At 64.6% G+C, this 24427-nt stretch overlaps 2 protein-coding genes across 3 annotated transcripts in view; both read right to left on the bottom strand.

Moving 5' to 3' along the window:
* HMCN2 (hemicentin 2) overlaps positions 1-2816 on the bottom strand; it is a 55543-nt gene extending 52727 nt beyond the window's left edge. Inside the window, exons 1-2 of the mRNA XM_064523764.1 lie at positions 2358-2816; positions 910-980 (exon numbers count right to left, since the gene is read on the bottom strand). Coding sequence (XP_064379834.1) covers positions 910-980; positions 2358-2604 — 318 coding nt within the window. The 5' untranslated portion in view covers positions 2605-2816. The remainder of the gene's footprint in view (positions 1-909; positions 981-2357) is intronic.
* On the bottom strand, positions 720-22952 carry NCS1 (neuronal calcium sensor 1). Of its 2 annotated transcripts, none has more exons than XM_064523763.1 (8): positions 22556-22952; positions 12208-12232; positions 10061-10199; positions 9890-9968; positions 9678-9766; positions 9451-9528; positions 9231-9346; positions 720-729 (listed from the first exon to the last, which is right to left on the bottom strand). In XM_064523763.1, the coding sequence occupies exons 1-7, from the start codon at positions 22617-22619 to the stop codon at positions 9248-9250; spliced, it is 573 nt and encodes a 190-aa protein (XP_064379833.1). In that variant the 5' UTR covers positions 22620-22952; the 3' UTR covers positions 720-729; positions 9231-9247. The 2 variants fall into 2 exon arrangements, with proteins under 2 accessions (XP_064379833.1, XP_025957589.1); XM_026101804.2 differs by lacking the exon at positions 720-729 and adding an exon at positions 5393-9124 and having other exon boundaries at positions 22556-22950.
* Between the last annotated feature and the right edge of the window lie 1475 nt (positions 22953-24427).

Here is a 24427-nt window from a genome sequence, read left to right as displayed (position 1 = left end):
ACCGCGGCCAGGGCAGTGCAATCTTGCCACAGGGGCACTCGGGACCACAGCAGAGCCGTTCCTCCCTCACAGCCGATGGCTCATTAAACCATGCATTAGGACTCGGGGCACCGCTAGCTCCCCGCATCCAGCTTCAGGGGACACATTTGTGCAGCTCCAGCCCGTTGCCGGAAGGGCAACTCGGCAGCGACCCAGCTGTCCCAGGCAGCCGGCTGCAAGTTAAGAGACGATAGCGAGGAGCAGCTTCCGACTCCACTGGGCTTTGCACCCCGACGGGCTGTGAAATGATTTGCAGCCGCGGCTTTACACCTCCTGCTCTCGGAGCCGGCACACAAACACCACCCACTAAGACGCAGCTGTGTCCGAAGGGAAACGGGATGGGGAATTTAACAGCGCACGGGAGGCAGGGCAGCAATGGAGACAAATGCAACGTGATTAAATCCCCCAAGAGCATTTCAGCTGGCAGGGCGCAGCGCACAGCAGCATGTTTCAAAACAGATTTCTAAACAGCGATTTGAGAGGAAGTTTGTGGCTCCACGGAGCGTTTGCACAAACTGTTCCTGGGGAAAGCGCTGGCGCTTTGGGAGAAGAATTACGAAATGAGAGGGCTCTTCCCCGCCGCAGGGACGGTGCCTCCAGCACAGCACGGCGCTGGGGCCGGTTCCCTGCCCTGCTCTGCTCCTGCCCCAGCACAGCCGGCCACCACCAAGCCCAGCTCAGCCCGGACGGCTGCAGGACGCCAGGCTCAGAGCAGAGGAGAAGCTGCTCCTCTGTGATGCCCCGGGACCGATTCCTCATCAGCTTTCTCTGGTGCATGGACCACCAGGGCTGGGCTTTGCACCACGGGCTTAGGGCCACGCGCCAAGCAATCGGCCACCCCGATGCCCTGCCGCCAGCGAAGCGGCGTACCTGGACGTAGAGCTCCTGGAGGCGCCGCTGGAAGTGCCAGGGGTCCGCGGTGAGGGTCGCCGGGCCCACCTCTGCAAGCACACGGCACCGCCGCGTCAGCCCCGTCCGCCTCCGCGCACTCGGGGCGCCCGCGCTGAGCACCGGCCTGCTTTCCCTGCCCCAAAACACCCTTCCCGGCTTTCTTCCAAGAAGTTTCTTTTGCCACTCGACTTTAGGATGGGGCTGGCACAACCCTCAAGAACTGTTTGCTGCTTTCCCACCCAGCCGCACACGTTGATGCCGCCAGAGGCACCTTGCTTTGGACCTTGCGGTGCCCCAGCACCTCAGTGCCCTCAGCCTCCCAGCTCGGCGGCCACATGGGCTTTGGCTTTGCCACGTATAATCCGGCACACCTACAGACAGAGACGCTTGGACACCCTCGGCTGCCGAAGTCACAGCTTGCTTGGGATTGCTGTAGGGTCCCCAAGGGATTAGCAAGCATCTGCCCCAGCTAAAATGCTCTTACAGAACTAAAGCCCCAGTGCTTCACTTGCATCCTTGCAAGAGGCTAGGAGATGCTAGCAGAGGTGTTATGCACACCCTTGGCTTGCTCCCGTCTAAGACAGATCCCATCCCTTCACTGCAACTTTGCCTACAAAGTGTGATACTAACACAGCCTGGATGAGATTTTAGCCCCAGGTCCATCACAACCTGGTAATACCACTCTAAAACAGCTGCTCTGGTCTTCCAAAAAGCCACATTTCACCCCCTGGTAGGCAGGAGCTGCTTTCCCATAGCAGCTACCGTGCCTCAGTTTCCCCAGTTGCCTTGGGCCACAGCCCAGCCCCGTCTCACCCCAGGGTGGTGAGTTTTAGCGGGTGCTCGGGAAGCTGTCCAGCCGAGCCACCCCCTCAGACCGGCCTCCCTCCGTGCAAGGGGGGCCCTGAAACATGCTCCCGACCCTCCTGCTCTCGCCCAAGGCGCCCGGGCCGGTTTCTTTTCTCTCCGCTTAACAGAGGCGAGAGCAAACGCACCAAGCCAGAGCCCTGCAGCCGGATGCCCCAGCCCAGCGGGGGCCCGCGCCCAGCTCCCACGTGAGTGCCACGGCTGGAAAGCGATGCCCTGGCACCAGATCCCAAAGGGAAAACACAGGCGTGACCTCCGCGCAGGATCCCCGCGGCCTCTCCCACCCCCGCACTCCCCTCCGCGCTCGTTCCCGGGCTGGGAGCAGCTCTGTCCCACGCGCGTTGTGGGGTCAGCCGCGCTCGAGGGCGGCGGGAGGGGGTTTGGGCACAGACAGGGCTAATTGGCAAGTTAATCAGGCTCCCAAAAAAATGCTTTGGTCCTGGCTTTGGAAAGATCGAGGGTTAAGCCTCTACCCCAGGTTTTTGGGGAGCAGCAGGTTTTCATGGATGTGCACAAAAATCCCAAGGTGAATCCTAGGAGGGAGAGGAAGGGCCCGGGCTCACCTGGGTCGTGGAAGGGCACCAGCGCGTAGTTGCGGATGGGCTTTGCTCCGCCGAGCATCCGCTGCAGGATGCGCGAGGCCCCGTCGATCACCTGCACCAGGTCGTCGTACATGGAGCCGGTGACGTCGAACACGAAGGCCAGGGTGACGCCCGGCGTGCCGGCGGGGGACGCGGCGAGGCCAGCGGCCAGGAGCAGCCAGAGCCCCGCGAAGGCCCCCGCGCACAGCGGGACCCCGGGGGGTGCCATGGGGAGCCCCCGCCCCGCTGTCGCTCCCTTCCTGGGGATCCTATCCGGGGGGAGATGCCGGAGCGCAGAAGCGACGATCCCCACCACCGACCTGCTGCAGCCCACGACGCCCGGGAGGGAGAATGAAAAGACTTTCGGGGCCGGCGCGGCGGCGGGGAGGTGGGTGGGAGCTGGAGGACGCCGCGACGGGGGGCTGGAAGCGGGTCCTGGAGCCGCGGCGTTTGCCTGGCCCCCTTCCCGGCGCGGCGCCCCTCCCTGCGCCGCTCGGCTCCCCCCCGGCGCGGCGCGGCGGGACAGGATGGGAGGACGCGGGGGCGCGCAGCTGAGCGCGCGCGGGGAACCGCGCCAGGCCCCGCGCCGGAGGGGGGAAGCAGCTGCGAGGGGGCCGGCGGGGGAGCAACCCCTGCTGCGATGCGGGGTGGGATGAGCATCCCAGGTCCTCAGCAGGCTCCCGGGGGGCTCGGGGCGAGGAACGGGGCTCAACGAGGGTCCCAAGCGCCTCCTCGCCGGCGGCACGGAGCAAACGGCAGTGCAAAGCATGCACAAGACGCAGAGCCGGGAGGAGGGCTGGGGAACGCAACCCTTTGGCCGGGCGCGCTGCAGCCGGGCCGGCCAAGGAGCGTAGAGCCGAGCCGGGGGGCGGCGGAGCTTTTCCTGGCTGCCCTCGAAGGCAAGGGCTGAGCGAGTCCATCTGCTCCGGGCGAGTCGTGCGGCTCTTGCTCAATCCCCGCGCACCCGGAGGAGGCCGAGGGCCGGCAGCAGGTGATGCTGGGGAGCAGAGGCGGCCGCATGCCCACAGCCCCCATCCTCATCCTCACGGCATGCTCTGGGGGTGCCCCCACCCCACTAACCTGCACCCCCAGGCGCTGATCCTGCACCCACCAGGAAACCCCAGCAGCTTCTGCCCATCTCCCCATCAGCAGCACCTTCCCACACCCACCAGTGCTCCCAGTCCCACAGCACCTGTGCAAGCTGGGCTTTTAACCCCTTCCTGCCCGGGGGGCTCCCAGCCCCAGCAGGCAGGGCCGAGCCAGCCACGTCCTCTGGGAAACCGCCTCCAAAATCTGCATTCCGGAGCCGTGTCCGTCCTCGCCGGCTCCCCTCGGCACAGCCGGGAGGCTGCCCGGCGCGGGGACGAGGGTGCCGGTGCCCCTGCGGCGCCTCTGCGCAAGCCTCCCCTGCAAACACAGCCGCGTTGTTCAGCCCGTCAGTGCATCTCCTCCGGCCTCCCGAAAATAATTAGTCGCCCTTGTTAGGGGAGCAAACAAACGAGGCCGGGCCGGCGCGGAGGCCCGGCGGCGCCCGTTTCCGGCAGACTTGGCGGTGCAGAACGGCCAGCGCGGTCCCACGGCACGCTGAATGCCGGACCTGCAGCCCGGGGCCCCTCGCTAACCCCTGCCAAATTGCTCAGCCAGACGTGGGGAGGGGGCTGCCGGGGGGCCTCAATTACTGGCGGGGAGACACAATTATGAGATGTTAATAGGCAGCTTCCCCAGCAGCCACCGCGTGCCAAATGCAGCCTGACAGCGCTGTGCCGAGGGCCTGGACGGCAGGGTCGGAGGAGAGGGGACAGCACGGTGGGGCGCGGGACCACTGCAAGTCTCTGTGCTGCACAAGAGGAAGAAGGAAAAACTTAAGTGCTTGGGAAAAAATAGGAATTGGCAAAGAAAAGCTGTATGTGGATAGAGGGAGGCGGAAGGAGCAGCGTTACGGTGCTGCAAGGCGACGTGCTCCAGCCTTCGGGCTGCCGAGCAGGAGCTGAGACCTGACCGCTCATCACAGCACTGGAAGCCGGTGTCGGTGTCGGCAGGGGCCCCGCGGTTGCGGGGACGCCCCCGAGGCTCCCCGCCGCAGGCAGCCCCCAGCCCGGCGATGCGCTGGTGTCACCCAGCCGCTGGCTCGGGCTGCTGGTGCCATCTACGGCCCCGCGCGCTCCGGGCGTCCGGGACTGCGCGGCCTGGACCCGCCGGCTGCGGCGTCGCCCCACTCGGCTTTGCAGCGCATCGCAGACCACGGGGGCTTCGCTGCAGACTTGGAGCACGCCTTGGACCGAGACCTCCCGCTGCGACCGTCCACTGGGTGCTCCTCACCCAGGCACCCGGCTGCCAGCAAAAATGCACAGCACCAGCTCGGTCCTGTTCAGGATTTGACCCCCTGGGTACAGCAGCAGCTTGCAAGAAGCAGCCCGGGCTGGAAATGCTCTTCCAAAGCTGGTCCAGCCCCGGGCAGAGGTGTTTCTCCAGCCACCATGTGCGGCTGCAGCCAGGCAGGGGACACGGGCTGGGCGCCCCGGGGAGGGACCCCGTCCCGCAGCCGACCCGGCTGGGATGGCTCACGGGGGGCACAAAATCCCAGCCTGGTCCTGGGGAGAAACCTGCTTGGCTCCTCTCCCTCGTGTTCTGGTTTGTGCTGTTAGGATGAAATTGGGGGGGGGGAATCTTCCCGGGAGATTTCGCCTGGATCCTTCCGCTCCAGGAGGAAACGTCGCAGCCCAGACAAGACCCAGAGCTCCCCGGGAGGAGGGTTGCAAAGCAGCCACAGTCCACACGCACACAGAAAAAGGAAAATAAAGGAAAGTACAGGTACTGCATTTTAATCGGGGCAACACCGACAGGGACAAATGACAGGTCGGGGAGGGACGCCATGCAGTCCCCGGGGCCGGCCCCCCACCGCCGCCTGCCCCGCGCGTCCGCCTCCCTCCCCAGACGTCACGGCTGCGACGGGCTTCGTTTCAGCGACGTACGGAGCAACCGAGGGTAGGAAACATCATAAACGGCAACGAATCGGGTCTCGTGGTTTGTTCGTTTTTAATAAGGACCGGATTAAAAAGAAGACTGAAATGAATCGTTGGGCGATGCAAACCGACCGCTCCGCACCGCGGCCCCTGCCCCGCTCCTGCCCCGCGCGCTTTCCGGCCGACGCCGCCAAACTCGACTCCCTCGAAGCCGCGCCGCGTCGCCCGGATCGCCTTACTGATGGGGAAACTGAGGCACAGAGAGGTTAAGGCCAACATGTCCTAGCGTGAGATGCTCCAAGCCTTGTTTCCAGTGGTACAGAGAAGCTGCAGGTCCCGATGATTTTCGCGAGGAGCTGGCGGTGCCGAGGGGCTCCGGCATTGCCCAGCCGGGGTCCCGGATCCTCCGCCGGGTTTGAGCACGGTGGCCTCAGTGACTTGCGGGAGGTGCTCAGCATGCAAAGAGCTGGGGCAGGGCAGACCCACGAGCAGGCCCTGCCGCAGGGAGGGGACAGGCCACCCCCGCGGGTGCCAACCACGACCCGCCTGGCTCCAGCGAGCTCCTCCAGCCAGGAAAACACGTCGTCACTGCAAAACCAAACAGGGCCTTCACTAACCAACCAAGAGCGTTTTAATACAGGCAAAAATCGTTTTTTGCTTTTTTTCTTTTTTTAATGTGCAAATATTTTCAAAGGTGTGAGGGATGGCTGAGACGTCGGGCCGAGGAGCTGCTACATCCCTAAGCCTTTCGGCATCGGCCGCTGCTGGAAAACCCAGCGGGCAGCGGAGGAAGGGCTGCTGGGGACGTCGGGGACCGGTCTGGCAGAAACCGTAGTTCGGTGTTTCTACGGAGTGAAGCTCTTCCAAGCCTGAGCCCAAAGCTGGGCGTCCACCTCCGGCAAGCGCAGCCTCTCCTGGGAAACGGCGGGTCTCTTTCCCAGCCTGAATATTTACACGGCAGGGCTTGAAGTACAGCAGGTCCTTTGGGCGATGGGCCGGGAGGTGCGAAGCTAGTGCAAAATTCGAAGCCTTTCAGAGGAAAGTGTCAGAGCAAATGACAGTTACACTTGCCCGGGCATTATTGTAAAGGCTGCATGGTTCATCCTTCATCAGCAGAGACGGTTACAGCAGCGTCACATTCATCGGCAACGTCAGTCGGCACCAGGAGGGGACCAGGCTGGCAGAGGAGAGTCAGAGGAGTTGGAGGCACTGCAAAGATCTACCTACAAGAGCTGCATTTTGGCTACAAAGCATCGAGGAAAAGGAGTTTCCAGGGAAAAGAGCGCGGTGGCACCATCCAGCAGCCACCGGCACCGACACGCGGGGGCTCGAACTGCAGCAGAGGCAGAAACATTCCCGTAAACTCCTCATTTGAGGGCTTAAAACTAAGCACGTGCATCAGCCGATCTCCTAAGCGGGGACAGGCTCCCTGCATGCTCCGGGGAGCCCCCGAGGCCGTTTCGGGACGCACGTGCACCGGCTCAGGGCTCCCCGCCGTGCCCCTCCGCTCCCTGCTCCAGCTCTAGCCCTGCCCACGCGCCCGCCGCCCGCGAGCCCCAGAGCGGAGCCCGTTCGGCCGCATAGAAACACGTTGACCTGGGTTTTGAACGAAGCCGCGATTTCCGTGGAGAAGCCGGCAAGGCAAAGCCGTCGGGGCCGCGAGGGAGCGCGGCGGCGGGGGGAGAGGGGGCATCTCGCCGCCACCACCGAGCAGGCGCGAGTGCCGGCGGCGTCAGGGAGAGGAGCGAGGGCTTGGGCTGCTCCAGCGCCCGTCCCTCCCCGCCAGCACAACGCGGATCCTCGCTCGCCGGAGGAGACGTCCCCGCAGCCACCGCCAGCGCTCCGGGCGCCCGACGAGCTCTTCCCCGAAGCCAACCGCGGGGTTGGCACCAGCTGCCTAAAATATTGCACAAGGACGTGAGGTCGGGCTCCTCAGGGACAGGGATAGGCATTTTGGCACAGGCATCGGAAAGAGCAGCTCCAAGCGCCATGGGTGGGAAAGGCGTCGGCGAACGGCAGGATCCCAGCTCCCCGCAGAGCAGGGAAAGCAGCCGCGTCCCGGAGTCTCGCCGGGCTCCAGCCGGAGCAGGAATCAAAGCCGAGTCCTGGAGAGGCTCCATCCCTGCCGCCTGTGCCACAAACCAGGGAGCCACCAGCCTCCCCGGGGCGAAGGGCCGGGAAGCAGAACCCCCCCACCGGGCACCGTCTCGCCTCTGGCACTTCGGGGCCGCCGGCGAGAAGGTCCTCGCTCTCCCCCCGCTGCCTCCTGCCCCAGCGGGGCCCGGCGAGTGCGTGGGACACGGCGGGGCTCCCGGCATCCGGACGCGGGACGAGTCCGTCTCGGAAAGTGATGCCACCGCCAGCCGCGCCAGCTTCCCCGGAGACGGGGAGGTGGAGGCCGGAGCCGGCGGGATAACAGCACTGTCCAGCCACAGCCGCGCGGGGCTGAGCCCTCGGTGCCGGGATGCTCCCGTCCGAGGGCACCTCCGGCCCCGGCCCCGCTGCTCGCCCACCCCTCCGCAGCGCCGCCTCGCAGCACGGCCCCAGTTTTACCTTAAACGGCTGCAAAACGCGGCGGGCTGCCGGGCACCGTGAGCGCCGGGCTTGCTCGGCCGCGGGGCGGAAACGCGACATTCCCACGGTTTGCGGGAAAAAGAAGGAAAGCGAGTCGGTTTGAAAGCAAAACCCACCTCTCGGCTCCGTTAATACTCTTCATGCAGTAAGAAAAGGGAAAAAATGCAAATTTGCAAGTCCCGGACAAGGGCTGTTCCCTTGCTCCGCCCAACGGGAAGGCCGAGCCGGGAAAAGCCACGCGGACGTCTCCGAGAAGCCGAGCCAGGACGGGCTCCAGTCCGGCATGGAGCTTGGGCTGAGCAATCCTTAGCCGAGCTGGTAGGGAGCCGGGCGAACGGAAAAATGCAGGAAACAGGGAGCGGGGAGAGGAAAAAAAGCCACAGACCCCCCTTAAAACATTAGCCAGGCCACGAAGCACAGTAAACGGGGGGTGGGAAGAGAGGGGGAGGCAGATTTTTGGCTTCATTGTTATTGCAGGCTCCCGACGCCCCGCAATAGCGTACGAGCATGTAAACCTTACAGATCATCACCTAGGTGTTCGGACACACGCACGAGAGACTAAACACGGCAGCAACATTGACAACAAATAAATAAAGATGTCGATCGTAGAGATAGGCATATAAAAAAAAGAAAAAAGCCTCACGTTTTTCCACCAAAGGGAAAAAGAAAAAAAAAATAGCACGATACTGTCTCACAAAAAAAAATAATTATATAATAATATACATCCCTAGTGACCCGGGCTGGGCTGCCACCGGCACCGCAGGTGACGCGTGGACTCTGTTCCCATCGCCGCTGGTGCCTCGGCTCCCCGGGTGCCGCCGGTACCTTTGGGCTCCGTCTCCAAGCGGCCGTTTCCCGGGAGAGGGACACGAAGGAGCCGTCGCATCCGCAGTCCCATGGGAAACCGGAGCAAAGAGGAGCCGAGGGGGCGAGGAGGCCGGGGGCCCCTCCGCCGGGCACTGCACGACCCGCTCCCCCAGCCCTGAAGTCTCGGGCGGTCACTGCCGGTCAGATCCTTTTCTTTCTCGTTTTTTTTTGGAAAAAGCGGAGGTTGGCGAATGGCGACGGTTGGTTCGGAGCGCGGAGTGGGGGAGTGAGCTCGCGCCGCGAGTGCATCCTTTGCTCGCGCAGCATGGAGGAAGGCCGGAGAGGGAGAGGCAAGCTTCGCGCGGAGGCGGTCGCATGGCACGGCGAGACTCTGCCCCCGGACAGCTGCAAGAGACGCGTTTCGATGCAGCCGGCTGAGCGCCGGTGCCACCCGCCGGCACGGCCAGCGGGGTCGGAGCCCCAGCACCCACCGTCCCCGGGCCGGACTCACCGCCGCCGGCGCCGGGACTATACGAGGCCGTCGTAGAGGGAGAGGGCCTGCACGATGGAGGGGTCGGCCTTGGAGCCCTCCTGGAACTCCTGCAGCGTCAGCTTCCCGTCCGCGTTCTGCAAGACACCCGCGCCCACCTCAGCCCCGCGCCGGGGGCGGCTCCAAAAAGCTCTTGGGCGCAGGCGAAACGCACCCGAGCATCCTCCTGCCCGCTCCTCACCTTGTCCATCATGGCGAAAATCCGGTCCACCCTCTTCTCCGGCGTGTTCTCCTCCTCGGGAAGCTCCACCGTGTTTCCCTGCGGAGGCAGCACGGGACGCGGTTACCCTCCCAGGGTTTCTGCCCGCAGCGTCCAGCTCCATCCCTCTTATGGGGAAAATTCGGAGCAGCCCCCCAAGGGGGGTGTTGGCCCACCCCCGGCCCGGTGTCGCCCGCCCCGGCTCTTACCACCATCTGATAAATGGCGTCGACGATGTCCAGCATCTCGTTCCTCGTGATGTACCCGTCGTTGTCCAGGTCGTACAGCTTAAACGCCCCTGGGAGGCAGAGCGTGGAGGCGCTTGGGACCCGGCGCCCGCGGGGGCTGCACCGGGCAGCAGCCCGGCACGGAGCCCATCGCCCCACGGCGCGGGTCCTCGCGGCCCCCGCGCTGCACTTACACCTCAGCTTCTCGTCCAGCGTCCCCCGCGAGGTGACCGACAGCGCCTGGATGAACTCCGAAAACTCGATCCTCCCGTCCTGGGGGGGGGAAGGCGGCGGTGAGGGCGGCTCCCGGCACCCTCCTCGCACCGCCCGGGCCCGCGGACCTCGCCGGCGGCTCGCGCGCTTACTTTGTTCTCGTCGAAGACGTTGAAAACGAAGGTGGCGAATTTGGTGGGGTCGCCGAAGGGGAAGAACTGCTTGTAGATCTTCTGAAAGCCGGCGGCGTCGAGCTGCCCGCTGGGGCAGTCCTTGATGAAGCCCTTGTACCTGCGGGGAGGCGGAGAGGGGAGGAGGTGGGGTCCCACGGGGCTCCTCGCCCGACCCCCCGAAGCCCTGCCGTGAGCCCGGGCGCGGGAACATCCTGGCTAAGCCACGCTCACGCCAAACGTTCTCCGGGACCCCCTGGCCCGCGTGCACGGCCGGGAGCACCGGGAAGCACAGAGCAACCACACGAACACCCGAGTCCTCTGTGATGGACAGGGGAAGCATCAGCTTCAGCGAGGGCTCGTCACAGCGGCAGAGCCAGATACCACGATGATGGGCTCAGAGGCCCGTGTCCACCTGTACTGCCCAGGGACCGCCCCGAAAATCCACAGATCGGCCCAGACCAAAGAGATCCCCCGCAGAGGCACCTCCGGAGGCCGCGGCAGAGCGGGGAGCACGCAGGAGGGGGTCCTGAGCAAGGGGGCACAGCCCCGCTGGGAAAGCACCGCTGCCGGCAGCGACTGCGGCCAGGGAAAAGCTGCAAGCGGGAAAGCTTCACCCCCGGGCCAGACCTCTCCTCCAGCTCCACCACGGCAGCACGTCCCCGTTTGCCAGCGGCTCGTCCCGACGGCTCCCGCTGCCGCCGGAGCGGCACCCTGCGAGGAGGCAGCCGGCAACGCTCCCCGGAGAGGCGCTGCGCCAGCGCGGGGGAGGCGTTTGCAATCAGCAGCCGCCCCCCCGGCGATTTGCAGCCCCCCTCCCCGCATGGCACCGCTGGCCCGGCCGGCGCAGGGGCTGCGGAGCCTTACACAAGCTGGCGCCGGGCTGCGGGGCGGCGGGAGGGGGGGGAGCGGGCGGCGAGGTGGGAAACCAAAGTGCCGGTTGCAGCTTTTTCACGCTGCTGCAGCTATGACTCATTATGGGGGGGGGAAAGGAAAAACCTCGACGAGTTTGATGAGAAGATGAAAGGGAAGCGGTGGCTTTTCTAGGGCGCCGCGTTCGGCGGGGACGGCGCGAGAACATGCCCCCCCCCAGGCCCGTCGGGGACCCGGGATGCTCATGCTAGAAAGCACCGAGGCACCAAGAGCAAGAGCCAAAGCGTGATGGGGAGCGACCTGGAAGCAGAATACGTCACTTATAACAGCGCAGAGGCCGCCCCAAGGGCCAGCGGAGGGCACTGAGCTAGCGCTCGCAGGGCTAAGGCCATCCCGAGCCGGGGCAGCTGAGGATCAGAGATGGATGGAGAAGTTTCCAACAGAACCACCGGCTCTGGAGGATCCCTGCGTCACCAGAGGGGTTCTGGGGGCCTGATCCAGCCGGGCGGCTGCCAGCGAGAGCGGAAAGCAGCCAGCGGCCGAGCCGTGCAGCATGCACGCCGTCTGCGATGTTATCGTTATACAGTATCAGCATCACGTTTCCGACATGCAGCAGAACATGGAGGCCTTGGGGAACAAGGGGGTGGGAGGCACCGCAGCCCCGAGATGGTGGGTGAGTTTTGCTCAGCTGCCGGGACGTACAGGAGCCCGCGGAGCTGGTGGCGACCAGGAGGCTTTTGCAACTGGCCTTGGCAGCTTTCCAGCTCGCTGCATTTGCTCCAGGCTCTGAAGCCCTCCGCGTGGCTCCACGCCGCCTTCGAAGGCACCAGCATGCTAAGGAGCTTTGTGGGGTCCATTACAATATTTGTGCCTGGCTCTGGGGGCGCGGGCCGGCCCATCACGCAGCGTCTTGCAGCGATTAAGCCAAGCAGCTCACGTGCAGGGAAACGCCGCATCTTGCCGAGCCTCGAGGACGCCAGGGCTCGCGATGCGCCGACGGCGGCCCGGTGGGTGCAAACCCAGGCTGCTGTTTGCCACGAACCGCGGCTCAACCATCTCCCATGCTTGGACATCCCAAGCACGTGTCCGGGCTGGTTTTGCACCAGCTCCTGGGGAGGGAGAGGCTGATTTCAAGGCGGAGAGGAGCCGGGGCTTGGTGCAAGGGAATGGGCCGCACGGCAGACCAAGCACCCTGCTCCGGTTCCCCCTCGCGCCCGGCGTCTCACCCGCACGACACACCGCGGCCGGACACTCACCACTGCTGCACCTCCTTCTCCGTAACTGCAAAAGAGAACAAGAGACGAGAGAAAAAGAAAAGAAAACAGACATTTAGAGCTTTCCCAGTGATTGCTGCCGTTTTACGCTTAACATAGGTGACTCCTGCAGCCTAAAGGACTTTCTCCCGGGGAGAAGATGCCCAGGGATCCCCCACCACTCCGAGCCCCCGTCTGCCTCCCAAGGGGCAGGATTGACCCCCGGAGCCGCGAGGCAGGCAGCGATGCCCTGAGCATCCCCCAGCGCCGCACGGACCACGGCCCCCAGCGGGCTCCAGGGCTCTGCCCCCGGGCGCCCACAGCCCGGGGACACTGCTGCGATGGCCATGACCACCCGGGCGAGCAACGGAGGCGGCACGGCCGGGCTGCCGCACGCCCTCGTTAGTCACTGCCTTTGCATCGCGCGTCTGAATAACAATAAAAAAGCAATAGCTCCGAAATCGGCTGGGATAAGGAGGCAGAGCGGGGACGCGGCAACGTGCAAGCAGCTGATAAAAAGAGAGACCCAAGGCACAGCGACGGACGCCAATTACCGCGGACGGCGAATAAAAGAAAGCCCTTCGCCACCAGAAAGATTTATAATGGGCTCCGCAAAAGGCGCAGGCTGCGAAAGGTGAGGGCTGGCACGGGATGGCCCCGATCCCGCATCCCGGCCCTGATCCCACAGCCTGGCCCTGATCCCACGCCCCAGCCCCTATCCCATGCTCCGGCCGTGGCTCCCGGCGGAGACGCGGGCGCCCTGGGCAGAGGAGGGTCCCCAGCACCTCCCCGGGGGCGCAGGCAGCCCGGCCCCGGCCGGCGAAGGGCTGTGGCAGGGGCTCAGGGACGCGCCGCGGCGGGACAGGAGCGATACGTGTTTTACCGACGGGGTCGTCTAGACGGCGGCCACGCGGGGACCGTGCGGGGAGGCGGCACGGGGGACGTCAGCCCCCGGCCTGAAGGACACCCGGGGCTTCGGCAGCGCCACGGGAGGGACTGACACCTGCTTCGGCCGGACTGCCGGGTAGCACGATAAGAACGGACATCAGAGAGGACAGAGGGTCCCCTGGCAGGATGGAGCCGGGAATGACGTGACGCATCCAGCTGGAGTAGGCTGAGCCGGCGGAGGGGGAAAACAGCAGCCACGGCGATGCCGACGGAGCCCCGGTCCCGAAACACAGGGGCTGCAAGGAAACGTCCTTCCACAGGAGAGATGTCGAGCAATGGACGGGAGGAGGAGGAAGGCAAACAGCAGGACTTTGCAGCAGATGATGGACGGGAAGAGGAGGAAGGCACATGGCAGGACTTTGCAGATGATGGACGGGAGGAGGAAGGCAAACAGCAGGACTTTGCAGCAGATGATGGATGGGAGGAGGAGGAAGGCAGACGGCAGGACTTTGCAGATGATGGACGGGAGGAGGAGGAAGGCACATGGCAGGAGTTTGCTGATGATGGACAGGAGGAGGAGGAAGGCACATGGCAGGAGTTTGCAGATGATGGACGGGAGGAGGAGGACAGCAGACGGCAGGACTTTGCAGCACTCGGGGGGAGGCGAACGGGGCCAGGGCAGCGGCCCGGCGCCGAGGTCGGAGGCTCGGCTCAGCCCCCCCAGGCTCAGCACCTTCGTGCCTCCCGTGGGGCCGCCTGGCCTCCAACGCGCTGCTTCAGCCCTGAACCCTGCCGGCACCCGCTGCCTTCGCCCCACGCCGCAAGGGCGACCGGGGCTGGGCGACGCTGCACAGGCCAAAGCATCGCAGCGAAGCAGCACCTTGCTTGAGCCACCTATAAAGATGGTATCACGGCCTAAAATTGCAGCTGGGCTCCCAAGGTGGGGTTTGCTCATACTCATCCGTGGAAAGGTGCCAAGCAAAGCGCAGCTTGACGGAGAGCCCGGTGGCAGCGTCACGGTTCGGCGTGCGGCATGCCACCGGGGACGGAGAGGAATGCGCGGGCAGCCGGCAGCGGGAGGCCGGGATCCCCGAAGTGCTGCCCCGGGGCGCACAGCCCGTGCAGGATCAGGCCACATCGCCGTCGGTGTCACCATCCCTGGCAGCTCTGGTGCACGGTGCAGCGGCGGGGGCGGCCCCGTGCCCCAAAACTGCTGCATTTACCTCGATTACGGCGGGATGCCGAGCTGATGCAAATGAATCCCGGCGAGACACAGGCAGCCGGAGGTTTGACCCAAGCGCTCAAGGATGAGGGACGGATTCAGCTCAGCAGAGCAGCTCCGGCCTCCGCTACCTGCCCCCAGACCCGGCTCTGCAGCCGTCCCTCAGGGATGCCGGTCTCCCACGGGGGAGGCTCTCCCGGGCCCCCCGGCTCGCACCACCCCAGGACCTGTTGCTGGGCTCAGCTGGAGAGCGGCCGCGCCGGCCCCCGGGGACGCCCGCTCCGGCGGCGGCTGCGGGCACGGCTATAAATAGCGCGCGTAGCAGCTTGTTAGCGGATGCGGCGTGCCCTGGGATCCTTCGGGATGAAAGGCACTAAATAAATGCATGGTATTAGTATTCATTACTAACTGTAGTACTGGAAGAGGCAGTGCTGAGCTGGAAGCCCCGGCCACGCGCCGAGGACACCCGCCCGCGTGCCTAGCGCCGGCTCGTGCCGCCGGCATCCGCCTCTCCCTGCTCCCGGCAGCTCCGGGCTGTGCTCCGCTTTCCCGGCTCTGCGGCCGGCACCGCTCCCGTCGCTCCCCATCGGCTCCATCCCCAGGAACGCCGAAGACGGGCGCTAATTCCAGCTAACGAAGAGCGGCCCCCCAGCCCCCGGCCTCGGCCCCCGCCTCTCGTGTGCCGGGACTGACAGCGCCGGCGCCACCCGCCCTCCCCCTGCCCCCTCGCTTCCCACCACCCAGCTGCCGCCGCGGCAGGAGCAGCTCCGGTTAATCATTGCTTAAGCTCGTTAATTTGTGTTAGCCAGGCAGCGAGGAGAGGCGGCGCTCAGGACGGCGAAGCCTCGTCCATCATCCTGCCCCAGCAGCAGAGCCGGCGGCGGAGCGAGGCCCGGCCCTGGGCCGCGGCGGCCGCTGCAACGCGGAGCACGGGAGACGCCGCCGGGGCCCGGGGGCTTTGGGAGCTCCGGCCGCGGTGGGGTGCACGAGGCGACACGCTCCAGCCCTGCAGAGCTTTTCTGCACGGCTTCGCTGCTCCCTCCCAGCCGGCAGCCGATCCACTGGGAAACGTTGCCGTCCAGGTCCCCAGCGCCTCCCTCCCTCGCTCCAGACCCTGCACGGGATAAAAGCACCTTGATCCCACGGGGCCGGGGCCACGGACACGGCCGAGCTATCAGGAGAACCGGAGTTAATTATTTCCAGCTGCAGAGCGGTTCCCCCCCCGGAGCACCGCAGCCTCGCTGCAAAAGCCACTTCGCAACCTTATCTCTGCCGCGCAGCAGAGCCGCAGCCCGCGACGGCGGCTCCTCCAGCGTCACCCACCAAGATGCCTGGTGGCACCGGCCCTGCCGGCGTCGCGGGGCTGCATTTCCCCTGTGCCTTTGCCGCGGGGACGGGGAGGAGTCGTTGCCCAGCTGCAGCTGTACGTCCATCCATAGCGGAGCAGCCGGCGGGCAGCGCGGGTCTGGCACAACGCAACCGCGGGCGTCCCCGGCGCGAGGGCCGCAGCCCCCGTCCCCTTGTGCGTCTCCCGCACGTCGCCTGAGCTAGATGGGCGTTCATGCACAGCCAAATTGGGTGCCCCCACTAATTGAGCACCCATGCACAAATTAACTGGGCGCTCCTGCATGGGCTCGTTGGGCCATCGTGCATAATTAAACTGGGCGACCATGCATCACCCGCTCGGGCACGCAGGCGCGACCGCCGGGGCACCCGTGCAGGAACAGCCGGGGCGCTGCCGCAGCACCTCGGCGCGTGCTCATCCACGCGTTCCCTGGGGCTCTCGCATGGACCGTTTGAGCCCTGCTGGATGAATTAACCGGGCGCTCCTGCACCTATCAGTGTAATTACACACTCGTGCATGTGCTAATTGGGTGCACGGGCGCGAGCCGATGGGGTGCTGCTGCACGGATTAACTGGGCACTCCTGCGTGAACTGACTGGGTGCTCATGCATGGGCTAATTGGGCGCTCATGCACAGATTAATTGGGTGCTCATGCATGAATTAACCGGGTGCTCATGCACAAATGAGTTGCGTGCTCATGTGCCTGCTACCTGGGCACTCACGCGTGAATGCATTGCGTGCTCATGCATAAATTAATTGGGCGCTCCTGCGTGAACCCGGCAAACCCTGCAATTTGTGCCCAGCACCTCCCACCCCTCGCCTCTGCAAAACACACATTCGAGAACTGTTTGAACATAAATCCATGATAAACGCTACTTTCGACATCATCTCAGTGTTAATACTCATCAAGTATAAACTCCGCTCTCCCTCCCTGCAGAACAGACGATAGGGATTAACCCTGTGACAACGTGCACACGCACTCGCTAACACCTCACCGCTTGCCCCCGGGAGCCAGATTACAGCGGTTGGCATCACAGTCTGAACCCGTTGCACGCCTCACCCCGCGGACTGGGTTGCAGGGGTTAATATTGCAACAGCCCGAACCCACAGTTGCTGCAAACTTCACACCCTGCTCCCGCAAAACACCTGAGCAACAGCTTGACCGTATCGACGCGATACAAACTGCACGTTTTGCCCTGCAGACTGGATGATCAGGAATCACCATAATCTGAACGCGTATAACAAACCTCAGGCCTCGTCCCTACAAAACACATAACCAAGAAGAGAACAGCAGCTGAAGCTATTCCCTACGCCTCAGCATACGAGCAAGCCACTGAGACGGCAAGAGCAAAGGTTAAACCAGCGCTGGAGGTGCCAATAGGTTCCTGAGCACGGCAGCTACAGGGCTTCGTCCACCCCAAAACGGGAGGCGAGCGGCGTCTTCGGGCACCACCGAGCGCATCCGGGTCCCCGCGGCTCCCCCGACGACAGGGCAGCTTTGCAGATAAGCCGCGTGTCAGCGCTTCGGAAATCTGGGTTGCTCAGCCGTGACGACTCGGTCTCCTTAAAATGCAGGTTTAAGCACGCAGCCAGCATCCTGGTTAAACATTACCGAGCGCGTGGACCTCCCGCACCGGCCCCAGCCCCGCCGAGCGCAGACGCCTCCGGCATCGCCGAGGGCCTGGACGGCTCCGGGATGCTCGGAGCCAAGCGGAGCCCTACTGCTGCCATTCGTCACCACGGGACACGGAGCGCCCTGCCGAGCTGGCAGGCTGGATAAGCAGGTCCACGGGCGGCTCTGCTCCCGTCTGCCCCGGGGCTGGCACCAACGGGAAAACCAATACGCCGTTAAAATCCTTTTTAGACTTGATTAAATATTTAAGGGCCCAACATTAAGTTTCGGAAATTGGGTTCGGGGAAAAAGCAGCAGTTGCCGCTTGCAAGGAAGGCGGCAGAGGAGGGCAGAGGGCAGGGGCCTCGCACAGCAACGCTCCCGCAGCAGCGGCCGGCGGCCGCGGCAGGTTCGTCCCAGGCTGCATCTCATCCCGGCTTGCGCAGGAGCCGGCGATGCCCCGCGCCGGGGGAACAAGCCCTAACCGATCCTCAGCACCTGGAGGAGCCGCATCCAGCATCCCCGGCATCCCCAGGACACGGGAGGCCTCGCTGGCCCCGAGGCGGCCCGGGAGCACAAGAGGGCAGGAAGGAACAAAGCCAGCGCGCGAATGTCACCCCGAGAGCGATGCGAGCGCCTTCGCCAGCTCCTCCCCGGAGCAGCCGCTTCCTTTGATGACTTCAGAGTTTCTTGTTTCACAACCTTAATTATAGCGGCAGCAGCAGAGGTCGGGAGCATGGTTAAGCAGATCCATTAACATGTCAGTGGATAAATGAAATGTGATTCTTCCGATGCCTCGGTAGCACCAGGCAGCTGCGGCGCGGGCGACGGGAACCGCTCCCTCCTCTGCCGCAGAGGGAGCCAGAGATGCTGCCGGCGCGTTGCCTCCCACCAGAACTCCCCTTCCACGCGCCCGGCAGGCCACGAGCACCGGCAGCAGCCGGGACGGGGCAGGGAGCCGCGTCTCAGCCTGGCTTCGGGGCCCCGCTGCCACCACCCCTCCACGCTGGGTTTCTCCTGCAGGGATTGCACCCACCGTCTGCCGCCGACGGGCAGCAGGTGCCGAAGCATTGGGCTTCCCGGTCACCTTCTTGCCCCAGTTTCTGCTGGATGAGCAACAGGAGGGATTTCAAAATGAACCGACCTGGCAGCGAAACCCGGTGCCCAGGGCCAAACGCTTCGCTGGCTAAAAATAAACCCGCAGCGGGAGCCCCCGTCCACGGACGGCCCCTTCCTGCTCCTCCATCCCGCTGCACCTCGGGCATCCTCCCAGCTCTGGCAATGCCGGAGGGCCACGGGCGCCGATCCTGCCTGGCTCCGCGCGCTCGGCAAGATCGAGGAGGGCAAAAAGTGCGACGGGCACCATCCGTTCCCCCGTGCCGCTTCCTGCCGCGGGATCGATGGACCACGGCCCCGGTCCTGCGTGCTCCAGGCCAGGCCGCGACAGGGAAGTTCCTCGCTCAAAACTACTGCGATTAAAGAATTTTCTTCCCTTTCTTGCAGAATTCAACCAGCCACCATGTACCCTGGTAACTACAAATCAATGTTTGCCGTTTGCTCTTAAACTGATGCCCATTAATTCAACGCGTTACTGTTGACCAACAGAGCCAACTTTGCAGCTTATTGTAAAAGAGAAGACGACGACAACGCTGGAGTGAGCTTAAAATCCACAAAGCAGATCGCAGCGGTGGGACGCGGCTCTGCGGAAAAGAGCCTCTCCCTCTGCCTGTGCCCCGGGCCGGCGATTCCCGTGGGCGTCGCGTTGATCCCGCGAGGCTCTCGAGCACAGTCCCAAATCCCACCGCAGCCCTGAGCCGTAAGCACCGGGTTACAGTTAAGCGTATGCTTAAATCCTCGCTGAACTGGGGCCGCTAGACGTGATCAAGGGAAGAAGGCGGCTCCTCCGCGCCTCGAGCGTCATCGCCTCCCGGGACAAAACGCGCAGCAGCCAAAACTGCTTCCCGAGCTACCTCAGCGAGGCACTGGCAGGATTAATAAATTAACGATTACAAAGCACTTTAGGAGCTTTTGGATGAAAGGCTCTGTGGAAGTACAAAGAATTACATAATTTATTATTCATTATTATCATTCGGCGTTGGCTTCTTCTGCACTCTCCTGTATGTCAACAGCCTGGCCCCTAAGACGAGCTAAATCCTCCCCCTCCGTCCGGGCTCCCGCCGCCAGCGCCGCCCCAGCGCCTGGCACACGGGCAAGCTCGGCCGTGCCAGATTTTCTAAGGTACTCAGGTGCTTGGAGATGCCAAAAGGCACCTGGTGATGCGCCCAAACCAACAGGACTCGGGCAGCCGGCACTTCTAGGAAGCCCTTGGGGGTCCCTCTGCGTCTTTAGGTATCCAAATGCCGTTAAAATCTGGCCCCAAGCGCCGTAAGTCAGGAGCAGACTGGAAGGGGGAGCCAAGAGACAAGGCCCCCCGGTTCCCGGCACCAGCAGGTCCCAGTACAACCCGCCCTGAAGAGCGAAAGCAGCAGCAAAATAATTCTCTGGTCTCATCTACACCCGGATGGCGAACCTACAGCATCCCTAACACAAGCGACGCGCCCCACGGCTGCCCCGGCACACGAACGGTCCCAGGCTGCTCTCCTGGCTGCTCCCATCAACCGCTTCCCCCAAGATTGCTGCTACCCAGGCAGGGCCAGGGAAAAACTTGATAAAACAAGCAGGAGGGAACGGTGAGACCAGAGGGGACAGGGCATAGGAGGGAGCCACTGGACTGTACTCTGGGCTGAGGGTCTTCTGTAGTCCCACAGGACTGATAAATCTGCTCAGCAGCCCTGGGGCGGGAGGCTGAGATCTCTCCACCCCTCCCACCGCAACAGGACCAAGAGCAGGCTTTTTGTTATTTGCTCGGTTTTGTCTTGAAATCCCGCAAGTAGAAAATGATGCAATGGAAGGAAATCCCATGCTGGGAGAAAGCCTTCATGTACCACAGCCACGGCTTGCATGGTCACGGGGACCTCACCGTGGAGGGGGCTGTGGCCTCCCTGGACAAGGGCGGGCCTCCGTTAGCCGCCAGCCACCAGCTCCCGGGAGACATCTGTCCAGATGTGCGAGTCAACCGCCACGAGACAGCCCCAGAATGGGAATAGCAGCAGAAACAGCTCCAAGCACTTCAAGGCAGCGCCAGCATCCGCTGGGTAACATCACTGACGGCACACGGGGACGGCAGCCATACGCCAGGTGCTTCGGAAGATGGTCAGCGACAAGCCACTGGAAAACGGCTGAAATACCCCAGTGCCAGGGAGTAAAACCTTGCCCCACCAGGGAAGCGTTGGGCGTAACATGGACAGGAGCCACCTAATTCGTGGGTGCAGCTACCCCCTACTCAAGCCGATCCACCAGACACGTTGCTGGGGCCCAGCTCGGTCCCCCTCCCCAGCACGCAGTGCAACGCTGGACTCACACCTGCACCTCCCCTGTGCCCGTGTTCCCCAAATGGAGAAGGAAATTAAGATCTTTCCGACCTCCCGGGGTCTGGAGATAAATCGGAGGCTCTCAGACCTGCCTGGGAGGGCCGCACGGAGCGCTCAGCCAGACGAGGGAATGTCTGCTCGCCTTGACGACTGCGGAAAGACGCAGAAACGCTCAGCAAAAGTAATTAATCCCGGAGACGAGAGGTGGAGAGAGCAGAGCTCAACTAACAAGAGCTGGTATCAGCGACAGCTCGTGCCGACGGGGCCCACGCTGCCTGCGGGCACCGCCTTCACCTGGGCACCTCCGGGTGCCTCCGGGGCCCAGGGGCTGCCACCGCGCTCCCACCAGCCAGCGGAGACCATCCGAAAGATGGGAGTAAAGTGACGTTAAAGCCAAACGGCCTCATGCAGCAAGGGAGACGCTCAGGTGCAGGCAGACGACGGCTGCAGCCGTGCCGCGTTTGCTCGGCGGCTGGTAGGACACAGCGCGTCGCTGCCCTGGCGCGCCGCGCATTCAGCCCGCCTGGGCTCGGCACCGTCCCTGTGCACCAGCGAGGGCAGAAATCCCCGCGGGTCAGATATTGCAGCGAGGCCGCCGAGGCGCCGGGCTCAGCGGGCACCGCCGCGTCGGCACCACTCGCGCTGCCCGGGCCGCTCGGAGGAAGCCCGGCCGGCGTCGCCCACCCGTCCCACGGCCACGCGTGGCTCAGCGATGTGGCCCTGCTCCCCGCCACCTGCCCGCTCTCAGCCCGCTGCCGGCTGTGCCGCGCCGAGCGCAGGGTTGTGCAATGCACCAGTGTTGCCTCCTCTCCGTATGGGAGAACTTGCTGCATCCTAATCTATTGCCTTTTTGGGTAAGCGCTGCTGTGGGACTGCAGCAGCGACAGCGGGGAGAGCTCGCAGGTCTGGAGACCCGTTAGCAGCTCCCCGGCCAGGTGGAGGGCGGACGGCTCCAAGCCGGAGCCGGGAGGCAAAGCTGCCCCACCAAAGCCTTTGTTTCCTTTGTGCATCCGTCAGAAAAAAAATGATTCTGCTAAAACTGGGTGGCTCAGCCACCTAATGAGATTAGATCGGAGGTTCAGACAGGAAAGCCACTCACTCAGAAAATCAGGTTATTAAACCGGTATTAAGGTACTCATAGGAAAACAGGGAACTCCTCGGCGCTGGGCTCTCCTCCGCGCTTCGGAGCACAGTAACAAAGGAAACCCCTCTAACTGACAACTACTGCACCCAAACTTTGGAAGCGGCGCGAACGCTTCGGTCCCCAGTTTCGGGAGAAGCTGCCGGGCGCCAGAGGGGAGCGAGGGGAGCAGCCCCCGCGGCGGCCTGCGGCCCCCCCCGGCAGCGAGGCCCGGGCGGGAGGGATGCTCGGAGCCGCAGGGGCAGGGAGGGGGCGGGGGGGGGGAAGGCTCCTCGCCCCGGGGGCGCAGCGGGAGGGCAGGGTGCAGCCCTCCTCCCACCGCCACCGCAGCCTTAGAAATAGGCCACGGAGAGTCGTTTTGATGAGAAAACAGAGCGTTTCTCGGGCTCCCTGCCGCTCTCCTTGTCTCTGCTGCTTGCCTTTTTTATTTATTTAATTTTTTTCCCCCTCTTCCTTCCCAGGCTGATCTCTGAATTCTGCAACAAAGCCCGGCGGAGCCCCGGGGCGCCGATGCCCGGGGAAATCACGGCTCCGCGCGGCGAAACCCCGCGGCCGGCGGCGGAGGCCGGGGCGGCGGCGCGGGGAGGGGGGGCAACACGTTCCCGACCGCGTTTCAGCTCTGCAGCTGCAAACCAGAGCACGGCAGGGCCCGCAGGGCCCCCCCCGGCCCGGCTCCCACCCCCCCCCCCCCGCCGCCCGGGCCGGCTACTCACAGTACGTTTTCCTGGTCAGCTCCTCCACAACTTCGGGCTTCAACTTGCTGTTGGATTTCCCCATGGTGGCCGGCGGCTCCGTCAGGCCGAGCGGAGCTCGCAGCGCCGCGTCGCCCGCTGCCTCCCGGCTTCACTGGCGCGGCATGGGGGGAGCGGGGGGGGGGCACGCAGCCTGCCCGCAGCCGAGCCCCGGCGGCGGCTCCGCGCCGCTACATGCCGCGGAGGGGACGGGAAAAGGCTGCGCGATGCCGGGGGGGGGGGGGAAGGGGGGGTCTTTGTTGCCGGGCTTTGGGCAGGGACCCAAGCGGCGCGGCGCTGCAGGGCCGGCGCTGCGTGCGCCTGTCGTCCCTGGCTACGCGCTCCCTCCCCGCCCTCCGCCGGGAGGAGCGGCGCGGCCGCGGGCGCGGAGCGCTGCGGTTCCCCCCCCCGCCGCGGTTCCCCCCCCCCCCCTCCCGCGGAGCGCGGCCGCGCGTGGGAGCGGCCCGCGGGGCTGCGGCGGGGGAAGAGCCGCTGCCGCAGGCGGCCGGGCGCCGGCAGCACCCGGGCCCCGTGGGAAAGCGGGGGTGGGGGGGGGGAATCCGCCCTCTTTAACATATTGGGAGGCAGAAAAAAAGGGGAGGGGGGGTGCTGGGCTGAGCTCCCCGCCGCGGTGCCCCGCAGGGCCACGCAGGGCCGGTGGGTGGAAAGAGGGTGCGGGAAAAGGGGCCTCGCGGCGCGGCACGGCCGTGGGCAAGGCGCTGCTGGGCGCCGGGGCCCCTGGGACGCGGCGTGACCTTGGCGGGACACCGAGCCCTGCGGCTCAGCCGATGCTCGTCGCTTTGCTCGCGGTGCCACCTCTCCCCCCGAGATCCTCGGGGCTCCTGCGAGCGTTCATTCGCCGCCCGCAAAGCGTGTGGGGAGGCCACGTTCGATCCGTCCAAAAACGCAATGGATTTAACCTGCGGCAGGTTTGCGGCACAGCCAGGCAACCGTGCATGTGCTAAAAGCAACAGTGCTCAGCTCTTCTCCACCATCGTCCGGGGGTTTCCGCCCCTATGAGAGCACCCTGCGTACATGTGCGCACATTCCTGCGCGTACCTGGTGCACACAATAAAGTCAGCTTTTTCCCTCCCTTCCTATGTTGCAACTAAGGCCCCGTTGGAGCTGCCCGGACATGCCGGGACTCCTGTGTCAGCAGCCGAGGAGGGGAAAAAAATCCGAGCCTGGATACAGCAAAACCTGTCTGCAGCAGCACGAGGAGCCCAGCGCCGAAGGCAGGCGGCCGTTCGCGCCGGGGGCCGGGGTGCCACACACTCGTTTCGCTCGGGGATGCTCCCCACGGGAGACGTTTCTAAAACACATAATCCCCTGTTACCAAACCGTCCACAGCCAAGCTCACTGAGGCAGCGGAGTTTGGAAACTCTGCCGCGTCCTTCACGAATGTGTCACCGGCTCGGGCAACCGCCAGCCAGCAGCGGCCGAATTCGCAGCCCCTCTGCTGTGCTGTGAACAGCGGTGACTCCGCCGAGCCGCGCGGGACTCGCAGCCCAGAGCCGGGGAGTTCAGCAAGGCCCCCGTCGCCCCTCCAGCACCCTTTTCGGTCAGCACCCATCTCCGTGCGGCCTTCAGAGAGGCAGGACCGCGGGCGATGCAGGCACGGGCCTCCAGCAGATTTCGGCTCAGGCCCCAAGGTTGCTGCAAAATGCACTGCGCAGCCCGGTGAAGTCATTTCCGTAGCTGCCTGCCAGCAAAATACCAATTTTTAGCAATCTTTCCCTTCTCCTGCGGTCACTCGCACCGTGACCGTGCTGCAGCCGGGGAGTCTGCGCGGGGGCAGAGCACCGCGGGCACGACGCGTCCCGAGCCCGGCCGGGGCCTGGAGACGGTTCCCTG

The sequence above is a fragment of the Dromaius novaehollandiae genome, chromosome 20, assembly GCF_036370855.1.
Source record: "Dromaius novaehollandiae isolate bDroNov1 chromosome 20, bDroNov1.hap1, whole genome shotgun sequence".
Taxonomy (NCBI): Eukaryota; Metazoa; Chordata; class Aves; order Casuariiformes; family Dromaiidae; genus Dromaius; species Dromaius novaehollandiae.
This window is presented reverse-complemented; position numbering and strand designations above follow the sequence as displayed.

What these genes read in the sequence shown, in the direction of transcription:
- NCS1 (XM_064523763.1), bottom strand. Translation starts at nt 22,619, where the DNA reads ATGGGGAAATCCAACAGCAAGTTGAAGCCCGAAGTTGTGGAGGAGCTG. An exon ending in ACGTCTTCGACGAGAACAAA is followed by an intron (nt 9,969 to 10,060) that starts GTAAGCGCGCGA and finishes TCCCCCCCCCAG; the next exon opens with GACGGGAGGATCGAGTTTTC. An exon ending in GCTGGACGAGAAGCTGAGGT is followed by an intron (nt 9,767 to 9,889) that starts GTAAGTGCAGCG and finishes TCTGCCTCCCAG; the next exon opens with GGGCGTTTAAGCTGTACGAC.